General features: G+C 41.7%; 1 protein-coding gene across 2 annotated transcripts in view; it reads right to left on the reverse strand.

Annotated features, from left to right (window-relative positions):
• ATP10B (ATPase phospholipid transporting 10B (putative)) overlaps window positions 1-15,092 on the reverse strand; it is a 282,819-nt gene that overhangs the window by 122,662 nt on the left and 145,065 nt on the right. Inside the window, exons 3-4 of one of the 2 annotated variants that reach the window (XM_017885730.1) lie at window positions 11,870-12,164; window positions 10,164-10,358 (exon numbers count right to left, since the gene is read on the reverse strand). In XM_017885730.1, coding sequence (XP_017741219.1) covers window positions 10,164-10,358; window positions 11,870-12,144 — 470 coding nt within the window. In that variant the 5' untranslated portion in view covers window positions 12,145-12,164. Of the gene's footprint in view, window positions 1-8,922; window positions 9,509-10,163; window positions 10,359-11,869; window positions 12,165-15,092 lie in introns of those variants that run through there. The other variant, XM_017885731.1, reaches the window with a different exon arrangement.

The following is a 15,092-nucleotide window of genomic DNA, read 5'->3' on the forward strand; positions in this document are numbered from 1 at the left end:
GAAGCGGCAGGGGTTGGGGGAAGGGGGTGACCAGGACCCCTGGCTGGGCTAGAAATAGTGGAGGACACATGTAATATTTACCAATCTGAGAATCTCCAGATACATCCGTGGAGAGTTGAGGATTAGGGTGGGAGGACTGAAGTCTTAAGTAAGCAGATTAGAGCTGAATGGCATGTCATTGGGAAGTTTTTGTTAATGTGACCTCATTCATACCCAGAAGCTAGTGAGGGCTGGAACATTTGGGTTACATTCATACAGTATAAAGTTCTTTATACGGGGAGGATGTTTGAAGCCCCAGGTCTGGGGATAACCTACTCCTGACCTTTCTGACCATGTGGTGGCAGTAAAGAAAGCAGAACTGCACGTAGAATGTCACCAGTGATGGCCATGGAAACACTGTGCTTCAGAAGACACAGAAGTCGCAGGTGCCATCCAGCAAGGTCATAGCCACAGGGTGCAATTCTTCAGATTGGGGGTATTCAAGATCATGAATTGTCTCCCAAATGCTCATCCTTTAACGCCTGCAGATCCAAATGCTGCCTTTCTTTTTAATCCTGGGCACTGGACACGATGGTGCACATCTTGTTGCCACACTTCCCTGCATATTAGCATCCTATTTCCTAATTGTCGTGTGCATCTTCCATTTTAAAGTATGTAAGAAGCTTGCTAAGAGCTGCAATGATCCTGGGTCTTATATTTCTATATGCACACAGAGTTGGGTATAGTGTTTAGCACATGGGGGAGTGTTCAGTAAATATCAATTGATTCTGTGTATGTTTTTCTTGAATACAAGTAGTAGAAAGGCAGTTTTCATAACCTTTGGCCATTTTAACATCTATCTTTTTTTGTTGTTATAGATACCCTAGTGGAGACTTCTAATAATGATAAATTAAATTATTAGCTTACATGTATTGAGTACCTATAAGGAACCCAGCATTTAACCTCTATTAAAGGTTAGCTGCCTAGTAATGAAATAGCTTTATATCGTTATCATTATCCCTATTTCACAGATGATGAAACAGGCTCAGACAGTTATCTAACGCGCATAAGGTCACACAGGTGTGTCTACAAGGACAGATGAATGATGGTGGTGGGAGCGACATGGCTCAGCATGGTCTCGTGGCTCTGTTTTGGAGTGAGGCAAGAAGCTGATTGAGCCTCAGAAGAAGGTGACATAAACCTAGCAGAGGCTGGGTTGAGAACAGGAGCCTCACCTTTTGGAATTCCGATTTCCTTAATGGCAAAACAGAGGCCATAAATCCTCACCCGTGGACATAAAAATCATGCCTGATGACAAGAGTGCAGAGCAGCAGGGATACCTGAATTCTTGTTTTATGACTCTCCCACTCAGTGAGTTTTGGGGACGACCTAAAACATTCTCTCCTGAAATGACAAGCTGAATTGGCCCAAATGGTGTATGGCCTTCTGTGAGCACAGGGTGAGGCAGTGGGAGTAACGTGGGCACCTGCAAAATGGATGCTTCAGAAAGGAGCCTGGTTTGTTGGTGCCAAGTGCAGAGCAAAGGCCTGAGGGCTGGATGCAATGATCTGCTGGTCTGTAAGTCCAGCCAATGGCACTTTTCATAGCCAGGCTTCAAATGATAATGGATGTTTTTCTGTTGTCTGCATTTTTCAGAGTCCTCCCTGAGGCCCATTTTGTTATATTATTAGAGCTTGGAGTCAAGTTCTATGGTTAAAGATTTTTTTTTGTCTTCTTTCATGCAGTTCCAAACTCCAGCCAGTGGTCATTCTTTCTTACTCCTCTTGGGTTAAGCTCATGATGACTTCTTCTGCCTATCAAGGCTATCAAACTCTCCTTAGCAATGTTTAAGCTAACATTTTATGAGTGCCACAGGATGCCAGGCACAAAGCTAAGCCTTTTACAAGCAGTAACTCATTTAATACCTGCAGCAACCCCAGAATATAGTTTTAGGGTGAAGATAGGCTTGTGACTGTATTTTGATGTTCAAATAGCCCTGGTAAAGCTTAAATTCTGCCTGGTCAATCAGTTCATCTGCTTTGGGGGTTTCCTTGAGGGCTGTTATTCAGAGAAAATATTAGTACCAAATTGCAGCTTTATTAACAGCTGTACAAATACGATATTCTAATGTAGAGTCTATGTTAAGAAGTTGAGTTGGACCAAGTGCTGAGGCTATGAGTCAGATGAGGCCACTTACATCCTTTTCCTGAATCTAAATCTTGGTGTGGGTATGTTCAAGTGTGCTGTGGATAGAAAGGAAAGAAAGACGGCTAACCCCTAGAGAGGTCTGCTAAATTCAGATTTTAAAATCCTGCCACACAGACTAGCAGGAAAAAATGAGAGCGCAAAGCATAGATTTTGCTTTTAAATCATTATAACCCTGTCCACTGGTATCTGTGGCTCAGTGAATGTCCTTGGCTTTTACCAATAAAACTAGCAATTCCACCCTTGTATGTGTCGGACACACAGCAAAAAAGATGAAGACTCAGGCTGGGGTTGGCATTGAAAAAATTAAGCTTGAGATGATTGGAAATACAAAAAAAAAAAAAAAAAAAAAAAAAAAATTACTGGCCAGGCCTCACGCCATAATACCAGTATTTTGGGAGACTGACCGAAGTGGGAGGACCACTTGAGGTCAGGAGTTTGAGATCAGCCTGGTCAATATGGTGAAACCTCATCTCTACAAAAAATACAAAAATTAGCCGGACATGGTGGTGCATGCCTGTAATCCCAGCTACTCGGGAGGCTGAGGCAGGAGAATCCCCAGCCTGGGAGACAGAGGTTGCAGTGAGTCAAGATTGCACCATTGCACTCCAGCCTGGGCTCAAAAAAAAAAAAAAAATTACTTAGTACTACTTACAGTGCCGGCACTGAGCTAAACAATTTATAAAGATAATCTCATTGGATCCACGTGACCCTGGGAGTTAGGTGCCAGTATGGGCCCCATTTTATATAGGTTGAAATGGAGGCTCAAGTGATCAAATATCTATATAGGCTACACATTTGGTAAATGGCAACTGGGAAAAGCCCAGGTCCCATGTCTAAGCCCTCCATGCCAAGCATCCAGTAAGGTCATTGCTTTACTCACCCTGTGGCATTGCATTTTGAAGTTTATTTCTGTAGCTTCTTTATTTTCAAGCCCTCTTGCATGTCATCTTAACACCTTTTCACAAAATATGCCAGGGAGATATCATGATCACTATTTAAAGATGAGACACATGGGTCCCCAACTGCTTAAGTGGCTTCATTTAGGTCATGTAGTTAATTAGTGACATAACCAGGATCAGGACCTCTGGCTTCCTCCCTTCTAGGTTTTCCTGAGGACACGGGTGCAAAAGGCAACTCACAGACAAAAGAAAACAGGTTGCAGGCCAGACTAGGCCCTCGGTACTACACTGTCAGAAAGCTGTTTATTGTAGCAGATGCCTGACTTACAGAAGAGAGATGCTCTAAGTCTCGGTAAAAAGTCAGATTTAAAAAAAAAACCTAACCTGTATTATTCTTCCCCTAAGTTTCTATCATTTCTTGGTCCTGGTCTTTCTAATACCAGCAAAAACCACCCATACAACATTTCATTGACACAGGAACAGGCTGTGAGCTGAAATATGTTCCCTCTGCCTGGCTAAATGCTGCTCCTCCTTCAGGGCTCTCCTGAAGTTTTACCTCTTTACTGAAAGCTTCCTTTGGCCTTGATGGTTCCTGCAGGTGGGTGGGTCACCACATCCTCTGCACTTCTGTGTCCCTTTGCAGGTAGGACATTGTAGCTATTTGTAAGTTCCTCGTGACCCCTAGACTGAGAGTCCTTTGAGGGCACATAAGGTTTGCCATGACAATGCACACACTAAGTCTCGAATTAATATTTGCTGAACAGATGAATAAATGAGTGACCAGCTGCTGAAACTGTGGAGGGCTTATGTTTTATTACATTAGGGAACAAAAACCACCCTGGATTCCCCCGGTTCCCATTCCCTGCTCTGTACTGCATGTTTTCTGAATACAAATAAAAATTTACTAAGCTGGATGGAAAAATACAAACCTCTTGCTGGTATGGTTTCTAAATTCATTAAACTGAGCCCTGGGAGAAACTAAACTAATACAATTCTGAAGCTAATCTCTCCTCGAAGTCATTCCATAAATCTGATTAATGGGTCACCTTTAGACCACAAACACAGTTGCTATATTAAAAGAAAATGCTCTAATGGGATTGTAATTCTGTTAACAAGGCTTCTGCTGTTTGCAAAAAGACATTTCCTCACAGCCTAAGTCTAGGCTGGATGATGCATGGGCTTAGGTCATGAGCAAAATTCCAAGGGCTCTAGTATTCAATTGCACAAAAATGAAAAAAAAAAAAAAATCAGTTGCTCAAATGTGTAAATCTGAGGTGAAACAAATAAAATGGATAGGGCTAGGGCATGAGATGTAATTTCTTATGTTGCTTCCCAGAAAAGAAAATTGTCCTGTTAGATCTTGTAGTCTTTTCCTGACATCTGCCATGTGTCCTTGATATGGCAAAAGGGTATGTCTTTTGGCATCCATCAGTTAAGATAATAACTAACACTTATCTATTTAATAGCATGTCCTAGCTTCCTCTGCTGGGGTCTTTCATAGAATCAATCCACTTCAGAGGTGGAAAAACTTTAGGGACATATAGTATAGAATGTCCAAAGATGTGTATATTCCTGTTAATATGTGGAAAGCAATTTACGAAGAGTCAAGGCTCAAAAATATTTTAAAGTGATAGTGTTGAGGACATTGAGGTGGCTTCTCCAACATCTGTTCCTCATTCTACTGGAAACTATCTCGTTTTAAAAAAAACTTTGGCTTTTACATCTTCCTGGAACGGCCCATAGGCTTTCAGGGAAGCTGACTTCATGCTGGGCTCTGTGGGTGGGGCTGTGGCTCAGGTGTTATAACCTTGTTAGTACAATCCCATCTCTTGCCTCTAGGGACCGGTTCAGGGATGAGCATGTGAGGCCGCTGAGATGTGAAGAGGGTCTAGGGAGTAGTAAGCTTCCTTGACCTTCCAAGATGGCTACCAGAAGTGTCTTTCTTTCTCTTTTCGTACACAATCACATGTAGATGTGAGGGCTGGAGCTGCTGCAGCCATTTCCTTGCCATGAAAGAAGTCTGCCCGAGAGTTAAGATGATGCTAAGGAGGGCTGAATGAAAAGGACCGGTGAGAGATGGATCTAGGATGCTGATTGAACCATGCTGATCACCCTCCCACCTCAGGACATTTGTAGTGACTTAAGCCAAGGAAGTCTCTTCGTTGTTTAAACCTGTTAAAATGGAAGTTTCTCCTACTGTGGCAAAGAACTTCTCAACTGACAGCTGGGTTAAACAAAACTGATAGGCTACTTACTGAGGGTCATTCTAGAACCTTTATTCTATTAATGGGTAAATTTATTTGGCTATGGGTTCTGTTCTTTCTTAGTGCATCTCACAGGACAAGATCTAGTCTGACTCTCAAATTTTGCAAAAGTAGAAACTGAGGTCTATATATTTAAATGACTTTCCTAAGCTATTAATAGTCTGAGATCTGGGCCTAGACTACAGGCCTCTGCCTCCCAGGCCTGCATTCTTAACTCAAGGTCATACCCTCTCTCTGGCCCTTGAGGATGAACTTCAAAAGAAGAACCTAGGGCCAGAAGTGATAGCGTGCCTGCAATACCACCTACTTGGGAGTTTAAAGCAAGAGGACAGCTTGAGCCAAGTTCTAGACCAGCCTGGGCAATGTACCAAGACCCCTGCCCCTACTGCCCATCTCAAAAAAGCACCAACAAGAAAAGAACCTTATTATTCTTTTGCAGAGACTCCAGATTTATAGAACATTTTGAAGCAGAGTTTGCAAGTTTTTGGGCTCATAGGCAAAATAGAACTTTAGGTTCAAAAAAATAGGTCTGAAGTGTTTGAAAAAATTACATCAGTTACAAAGTAACATAAAACCAGTTAAAAGTCAGGTTATTTCAAATAAAAATATTAATTTTTAGCTGCCCTAATAAAGCTCAATCTGGCAACACTAGGCCTATACTTCTACATAATAACAATTAGCAGGAGCTAAGTGACCAGCTCTGCCTCCTGGGATAAATGCATGGCCTCTCCACTTTGCCATAGTCACCACCATTCCCTATTGCCTCCTAACACTGATGCCAAATGTCATTGGCCGTTTATCAGTCCAAGAGTAATATTGCTTTTTAGAAGCTATTCAGTCAATTTAATTACCTATCTGGTCCCTGTGGCCAATTATTTTTGTATACTTGAAAAAGTAAAAATTCCCAAACTTAGATATTAAAAAATATTTCCAAAGCCCAGTAAATTTAAAGCAACACTGTGTTAATCAAAGACGAACAGGTTTCTTTGCTGTGTCTATTCTTAGTCCTTCATGGGCTATGGGTCCATTGGAGGAGGGCCAGCATATATAATTTGGCCATGCACATATTTTTTCAGAGACTATTGCTTTGTCACTGTTATTCCACTGAAAACACGTTGGGAAATACTGCTATGAAAGCTTCATGCTCCTCCCTACCGGTGAGCTGGTGGACTAATGTTTCTTTTTTCTAGATTGTTATCATCTTGGTTTCCCAATGTTCCCTGGAAGCTGTTTTGGAAACAGAACAACAGCAGCTTGGCCTAGGTCCAGCCAGCTCCCAACAGAGGTGAGTCTGTAGTCTAATCCACACAGATTATTCCCAAGAACCAAGCCATGATTCTGTGATATTCTGGTAGAGCCAGGAGAACAGGACCAGGCTCACTGCAGCCCACGTGCATTCCTTCCTGAGGGCCCAGCTTCCTGGCTCGCCACTGTATATATTCCATGGAAGAAAACAAGAGAGTAAGGTGGAAAACAAAAAGTGACTGTGGATTGGTGCCAAAAGAAAAACAATGCTTTCTCGGCCAGGCGCAGTGGCTTACGGCTGTAATCCCAGCATTTTGGGAGGCTGAGGCAGGCGGATCACGAAGTCAGGAGATTGAGAACATCCTGGCTAACACAGTGAAACCCTGTCTCTACTAAAAATACAAAAAATTAGCCAGGCGTGGTGGTGGGCGCCTGTAGTCCCAGCTACTCGGGAGGCTGAGGCAGGAGAATGGCGGAACCCGGCAGGTGTAGTTTGCAGTGAGCCAAGATGGCGCCACTGCACTCCAGCCTGGGTGACAGACCAAGACTCTGTCTCAAAAAAGAAAGAAAGAAAGAAAGAAAAACAACGCTTTCTCAAAAACTGCCTCTTCAAAGAAAGGCATCACACCCCAGCAGTGATTTCATCCTTTCTTTATAATTTTCATATTCAAAGGTGAGGAATGACTAAATCTTAACTCTGGCTGTCCAGTGTGCTCACAATATTCAAGACAATTAGATCTAGCTGGGGAAAAAATTACCCTTCAGATAAATTTTTGTGAACATGCAACTGTGTCCCTCCAAGCAAAGAGACGAGAAGCTCATTTGCTGCTGAGGGATGAACATGGAGTTTCTTGCGGGGGTTCTTTGATGATATTGGTAAATATCATCTAAAGTCATTGTGTTAGATACTCATCTTGGAGGTTTCCCCTGGCTACCATTTTCCAAGTGGAGTTTGGCTCATAAACCCTTTCAGCAGCCAGCTCCAAGCTGGCCACCTTTCAGTCCCCTGGAGAAGAGAACCCCTCCTTAGAAGTAAGCGGTGCCTAAATGGCTGGAGTACATACCTTGAAGCAAGCGTCTTTTATTCTAACAAGGACCAGAGCAAATGCGGAGTGTCTGCTGAACTGAGGTGAAGAGTAAGACGGAATGAGACTGCCTAGGGTACTGCCTGTGAGACATGGATGTTTTCCATGTTCAGCAAGAAGTCAAGCTCCTACTTGCTAGAGACTGGATCATCTTAGGCTGCCAACTGCTAGCTCTTAAGGTGCTTTGTACCTCTAGTCTCTCTGTAAGCCCAGACTTAACTCCCTTGCTTCTTTTAGGACTACGTGGGTTGTCACAAAGTTGAGACACACTCTAACTCTGTCTTCTTTCCTTGCCAAGTGAAAGCATGTCCTATCCTGACAACCTAATTTAGTCATTTGCTCAATGGAACCTTTGTAGAACAATGACATGTATAAAATGACACCAAATAAATGTCTAATGACATCAGATAATCCAGTCATCCTAGAGTTTAATTCTTCAGATTTCAACTCACCCTAAACAATTAATATTGCATCCATGTGCTTAATAATATGAGCACTTACACAAGTTAAAACAAGGTTTCTCAGCTTCAGGACAGGTGGTGTGCAGTCTTTGCTTTGGTTGAGACAACATCAAAGATATCTCTCAAAAACAGTTAGTGATGAAGGAAATATTGGGTTTTACATTCTAAAACTATTGCAATTTCAGCTTGCATTTACTGAGCATGTGTTGTATATCAGATATAGTGTTAAGCATTTTCTAATAATTATCTCCTGCAACTCTCACAACCACCTCAGGAACAGTTCAAATTTTATGAATTACAAAATGAATTTCCGAGGTTATATTGCTTGCCTAAAGTCAGGCAGTTAGTAAGTACTGGAGGCTGTTCAACCCAGGCAATGTGTCTCCTGTTCTGGTTCTCCTAACACAATACTCCATCGCTCCCCTGAAAAACAGTGATGCCTCTTCCTTCCCGGTGTCCTCAACCAGCTTTAAAGGTGCTCATGGCCACACACTGGGTTAAGAAGAGATAAGAATATATGCAAAACTCTTAAATGTTAGACACATTTGAAACAGCGAAGAAAATGCTACATAATGAAGACCTCCTAGTTTTAAAAGACTGACTCAATCCTTTTGTTTTGGATTGTAGACTATAATCCTCACTGTAGAGAACTGAACAGCTTCCCTGAAACAAAATAATGATATTTCCCTACTCCATCTCTTCTACAAACAGTAACTGCAGTGGTAGCAGCCACAAAAAGATCAGGCTGGGCCCAAGACTTCCCCGGAGTTTTATGCTTTACCTGCTGTAGATGAGGCACTCTCGGTTATTGATGACTTTATCCGATTTGTACCTCCGGAGGTCTTCCCAAGCGTCCTTGATGGCAGTGACTGCCAGGATCACACAGACTGGTATCATGTTAATCTCAGGCTGGAAAGCATTGACCACAGGGAAAAAATTCAGAATCGCAATGCCCACAAAATAGAGATTGGCAAACCGGTGTAGCTGCTCAAAAATGTTCTTGGGGACGAAGGACAACACGGTGTACTTGCTGGTCTTGATTTGATTCCCACGATGATGTCTGTTGGGGTTCTCTTTGTGAGACCATCCTTCAAAGGGCAGGTTAGAGACCACCACTCGTTTCTTGTCCTCTTTTCTTTTCCACCTTTTCCTCCCTTCCTTTTCATCTCTGCTCAATGTTGCCTTTTAATTTTCATAATTTAATTTTCATCTTTCGCTTGCCTTCTCTGCTGAAAATTTTTCTCTCTTCTTTCAGAAGGATACTAAAAATGAAAAGCCAGGCTGCGAACCCCAGGGGAGAAACATGAGGAGGAAAGAGCCTGCACAGAACAGGTGTGTATCCACCAAGTCACTTCCTTCTACTTGTTTGAGACTCCACCTGTTGGAATGTAGACGTCATCCACAGGTGTCTTCCTTTTCCACCCTGGGCAGCCAAGAACAGGTGTACCAACTCTGGGTCCTAAAACCTACCAGGTTCTAAAAGCAAGAATTTCAACCCAAGCAACCGAGGCTTTAAAATGGCAGACATTTTCTTGGTTTGGGAGACACTGCTTGACATCCTCCAAAAAGTTTCTCCTGAACTTAGTCTCCCAAGGTAATCTAGCCATCCTAGAGTTTAATTCTTAAGCTTTCAACTCACCTTTAATAATACTGCATCGGTGTGCTTAATAAAATAAGTGCTTGTACAAATTAAACAAGTTTTCTCAGCCTCAGCACTATTGACATTTTGACAGGATAATAATTCTTCCCCAGGGCTATTCTGTGTATCATAGGATATTTAGCAGCACCCCTGGATTTTACCCACTAGATGTCAGTAGTACCCCCCACTCCCAGTATGACAACCAAAAGTGTCTTCAGACATCACTAAATGCTCACTAGGGGTCAAAATCACCCCCACTTGAGAATCAGTGAGTTAAATAATTTAGAAAAATAAAATGGAAGAAAAGAGACTCATCCTGAGGCTATGCTGATGAGTTTGCATAACCCATTTGCAAGAAAGAACACAGGGATTGTTTCTCTTACCTTTCATAAATTCTAATGTTGGAGCAGTTTATTGCTTTATCAAAGCGGTGTCTCTTGAAGTCCTCCATGCCATCTTTGATCATGATGACGAACAGGACAATGGCCAGTGGTAACATGGTGATTTCTCTGTGGAAGACTTCCATGGAAGGCATCCAGTTCAAAATCACCAGGAACAGGAAATAGAGGTTAGCCCATCTGGAGGGGCAAGCGAAGTGTGAGTAAACACTATGGAGAAGAAAAATGTACTTTCTCCCCCATTTCTTCCCTACTGTTTGGCCTTGATCAACTAAACATTCTCCTTCAGTGTCACCTCCAACATTATGGTAATGGCTTTGAAGCCATACCCATCTAGATTTACTTATTATTTCCATAGATTATTGGGGTGGTGTTTGGTTACATGAATAAGTTCTTTAGTGGTGATTTGTGAGATTTTGGTGCACCCATCACCCGAGCAGTATACACTGCACCTAATTTGTAGTCTTTTATTCCTCTCCCCTCCTCACCCTTTCCCCCTAAGTCCCCAAAGTTCTTTTGTCATTCTTACGGATGAGACTGGAGATGATTATTCTCAGGAATGGAAAACCATCTAGTTTTAAATTCTGTTCCTGTTATTTACTAGTTGTGTGAGTTTTTTGAGCTTATTTCCTCTTGCACAAAATGGGGATAGTATTATCGACTTTAAAGGGGTCCCATAAATATTACATGATATGTAATTTTTGCATGATACACAGTAGAGGGCTCTGGAGCATAGCAGTTGCTCAGTAAACGGTCACTTATAATAAGAATTACAATATTGAGGATTATATATAAGCACATAACTTTTAATTTAAAATGATCTCATACATTATCTCAAAAGAGTTGCTGATATCTTCAAGTTTTCCACGTGCATCTTGCTCTCTCTTGCCACAATGCCTTGGCATGTGCAGCTCTGTCTGCAGGTCTTCTGCTGACTTCTGTTGTCCCTTTTCACTCAGGTAATGCTGTCTCTCTTTCATGTTATACTTCAATTCCCTGACATCCTTAACTAGGCCAAGATTTCCTTATTATTCACTATAATAGCACCATATACCTCTCCTTAGAAGTATCTATTCTACTTACAACTTTACATCAATTTATATAATTAAAAAACTAATGACTGTCTCTTTTACTAGACAATATATTCAATAAGGACACTTTCTCTCTGCCTGTCTATTTTTTTATGTATCTCTAGCTCCCAGCTCACGGCTTGAGACAGAGTAGAACCTGACAGATATTTGTTGAATTAAAGAATGAACAACAAAAACTTCTTAAGATAAATGTATTTAGATATTAAAGGAAAGGCAGCCCCCAGAGGGTAGTATCTCTGAGTTTATCTAAGTGGTAAATACTTGTTTAAAATATGTATTTTTGGCCAGGTGTGGTGGCTCACTTCTGTAATCCCAGCACTTTGGGAGGTTGAAGCAAGCAAATCCCTGGAGCCCAGGAGTTAGAGACCAGGTTGGGCAATGTGGCAAAACCCCATATCTACATAAAAGTACAAAAATTTGCCAGGCATGGTGGTGCTCACCTGTGGTCCCAGCTATTTGGGAGGCTGAGGTGGGAGATTCACTTGAACCCAGGAGGTGGAGGTTGCAGTGAGCCAAGACTGCACCACTGCACTCTAGCCTTGGGAACAGAATGAGACTCTTTCTCTAAAAAGAGTATTGTTCAGATAAGTGGATCTGTACCTATGAAACTGCTCAAAGAGGTTCCGGGGCAGGAAGGTGAAGAGGGTGTATTTGGTTGTGCAGGTTCTGTTGCCGGGATATCTCCTGGAGACCTCTTCCCAATCTTGATGGAATATACTGTTGTTGGGGAACACGACCCGCTGCTGTGTCAAGTTGTAGCTCTGTCTCCCTTTCTCAGGAGAGAGCAGCGGTGTGGTTTCTGATGGACAATCGGGGAAGCCATCTCTGACTCTCCACTGCCACCGGTGCCACGAAGAGTCCACTGAGAGGGCCATTTCCAGCAGCAAGCTAAGGTCTGAAAACAGACACAGGAGGAACTATGTTTAGGAGAAACATGCAGCATGTTAGCCTGTTCACTTCTGCCCCATCCATGTAGGGTAGACACTGAGAGTAGCCTCAGCCCACACTTTCACCTACTTCTTTGTAACTAAAGGTCACTAGATCCTGACCATTTGCTTCCCTGTCCTAAAGATAGGATTTCTGACATTAGAATCATAAGGATTTTAAGACTGTTTCTGATGTTAGAATCCCTATGTTCTAGGGTGACACGCTAAACAAATAATCACATAAATAACATGCTCCTAACACTGGGACACGTGCCATGGAAGCATTGAAGTGGGTGGGACATGCTGTTGGCCTAGTTGGGACTGTCAGGGATAGCTAAAGTGTGGCTTGCTGGGCTAAGACCCTGCAGGTCAGAAGTCTAGCTCTGGTTCAGTCCTAGTGGGGAACTGTCCCTTCACCTTCAGCTGATCTCCAGCTTCCTCACTGTGAAATGAGGAACACTGTTCTTACTATAGTTTTCCACAAAATTTTCTGAGGAACAAATTGGATAGTACAGAAAAATATATTGGGACACATCTTAAAACAAAGGAAAAGGTACCTATTCTTTAGGTTTTCTTTGGCGCTAACATTTTCTGATACTGATGACATTTTGCAGAAACTCACCTGTGGCCGGAACCTCAAATGAGAGTGATAAGTAGAATAGATGGGACAGGTTCTTTCCTAGGAAGTTTGTCCATAAGGTGACTAGGCTGTGCTACTGTCCACTCAATTGGCTTTTCTTAATCTAGATGGCTGGGGGTGGGGATAGGGGATCCCTTCCTTTCTCTCCACTCCATTTGGTGGTTTCTGAAACTAAGTACTTGATCAAGCAGATGATCTGCCCAGGTGGCAAAGAAATGCTGCTTTATAGCACATCAAAAAGCTTGTCCACCACCATCAAGTCAGCTTCATCCCTGGTATGCAAGACTGGTTCAACATACACAAATCAATAAATGTAATTCATCACATAAACAGAAACCATTACAAAAAACACATGATTACGTCAATAGATGCAGAAAAGGCCTCTGATAAAATTCAACACCCTTTCATGCTAAAAATTCTCAATAAACTGGGTATTGATGGAAAGTATCTCAAATAATAAGAGCCATTTATGACAAACCCACAGTCAATATCATACCGAACGGGAAAAAGCTGGAAGCATTCCCTTTGGAAACCAGCATAAGACAAGGAGGCCCTCTCTTACCAGTCCTATTCAACATAGTATTGGAAGTTCTGGCCAGGGCAATCAGGCAAGAGGAAGAAATAAAGGGTATTCAAATAGGAAGAGATAAAGTCAAATTGTCCCTGTTCGCAGATGACATGATTGTATATTTAGAAAACCCCATCGTCTCAGCCCCACATCTCCTTAAGCTGAGAAGCAACTTCAGCAAAGTCTCAGGATACAAAATCAATGTGCAAAAATCACAAGCATTCCTATAAGCAATAATAGATAAACATAGAGCCAAATCATGAGTGAACTCGCCTTCACAAATGCTACAAAGAAAATAAAATACCTAGGAATACAACTTACAAGGGATGTAAAGGACTGCTTCAAGGAGAACTACAAGCCACTGCTCAAGGAAATAAGAGAGGACACACACAAATGGAAAAACATTCCATGTTCATGGATAGGAAAAATCAATATCGTGAAAATGGCCATACTCCCCAAAGTAATTTATAGACTCAATGCTATACCCATCAAGCAACCATTGACTTTCTTCACAGAATTAAAAAAAAACTACTTTAAATTTCATATGGAACCAAAAAATTAGGATTGTCTTGGCCCGTATAGCTCAAGACAATCCTAAGCAAAAAGAACAAAGCTGGAGGCATCATGCTACCTGACTTCAAACTATACTACAAGGCTACAGTAACCAAAACAGCATGGTACTGGTACCAAAACAGATATATAGACCAGTGGAACAGAACAGAGGCCTCAGAAATAATGCCACACATCTACAACCATCTGATCTTTGACAAACCTGACAAAACAAGCAATGGGGAAAGGATTCCCTATTTAATAAATGGTGTTGGGAAAGTTGGCTAGCCATATGCAGAAAACTGAAACTGGACCCCCTTCCTTACACCTTATACAAAAATTAACTCAAGATGGATTAAAGATTTAAAAGTAAGACCTAAAACCATAAAAACCCCAGAGGAACACCTAGGCAAAGCCATTCAGGACATAGGCATGGGCAAAGACTTCATGACAAAACACCAAAAGCAATGGCAACAAAAGCCAAAATGGACAAATGGGATCTAATTAAACTAAAGAGCTTCTGCACAGCAAAAGAGACTATCATCAGAGTGAACAGGAAACCTACAGAATGGGAGAAAATTTTTGCAATCTATCCATCTGACAAAGGACTAATATCCAGAATCTACAAAGAATTTAAACAAATTTCCAAGAAAAAAACAAACAACACCATCAAAAAGTGGGTGAAGGATATGAACAGACACTTCTCAAAAGACGACATATATGCAGCCAACAAACATACGAAAAAAAGCTCATCATCACTGGTCATTAGAGAAATGCAAATCAAAACCACAATGAGATACCATCTCACAGCAGTTAGGATGGCGATCATCAAAAAGTCAGGAAACAACAGATACTGGAGAGTATATGGAGTAATAGGAATGCTTTTACACTGTTGGTGGGAGTGTAAATTAGTTCAGCCATTGTGGAAGACAGTGTGGTGATTTCTCAAGGATCTAGAACCAGAAGAACAGAACCATTTGACCCAGCAATCCCATTACTGGGGATATAACCAAAGGATTATAAATCATTCTTTTACAAAGACACATGCACACATATGTTTATTGCAGCACTGTTCACAATAGCAAAGACTTGGAACCAACCCAAATGCCCATTAATGATAGACTGGATAAAGAAAATGTG

Source organism: Rhinopithecus bieti, unplaced genomic scaffold, assembly GCF_001698545.2.
Source record: "Rhinopithecus bieti isolate Rb0 unplaced genomic scaffold, ASM169854v2 scaffold_15146, whole genome shotgun sequence".
In the NCBI taxonomy this organism is placed as follows: domain Eukaryota; kingdom Metazoa; phylum Chordata; class Mammalia; order Primates; family Cercopithecidae; genus Rhinopithecus; species Rhinopithecus bieti.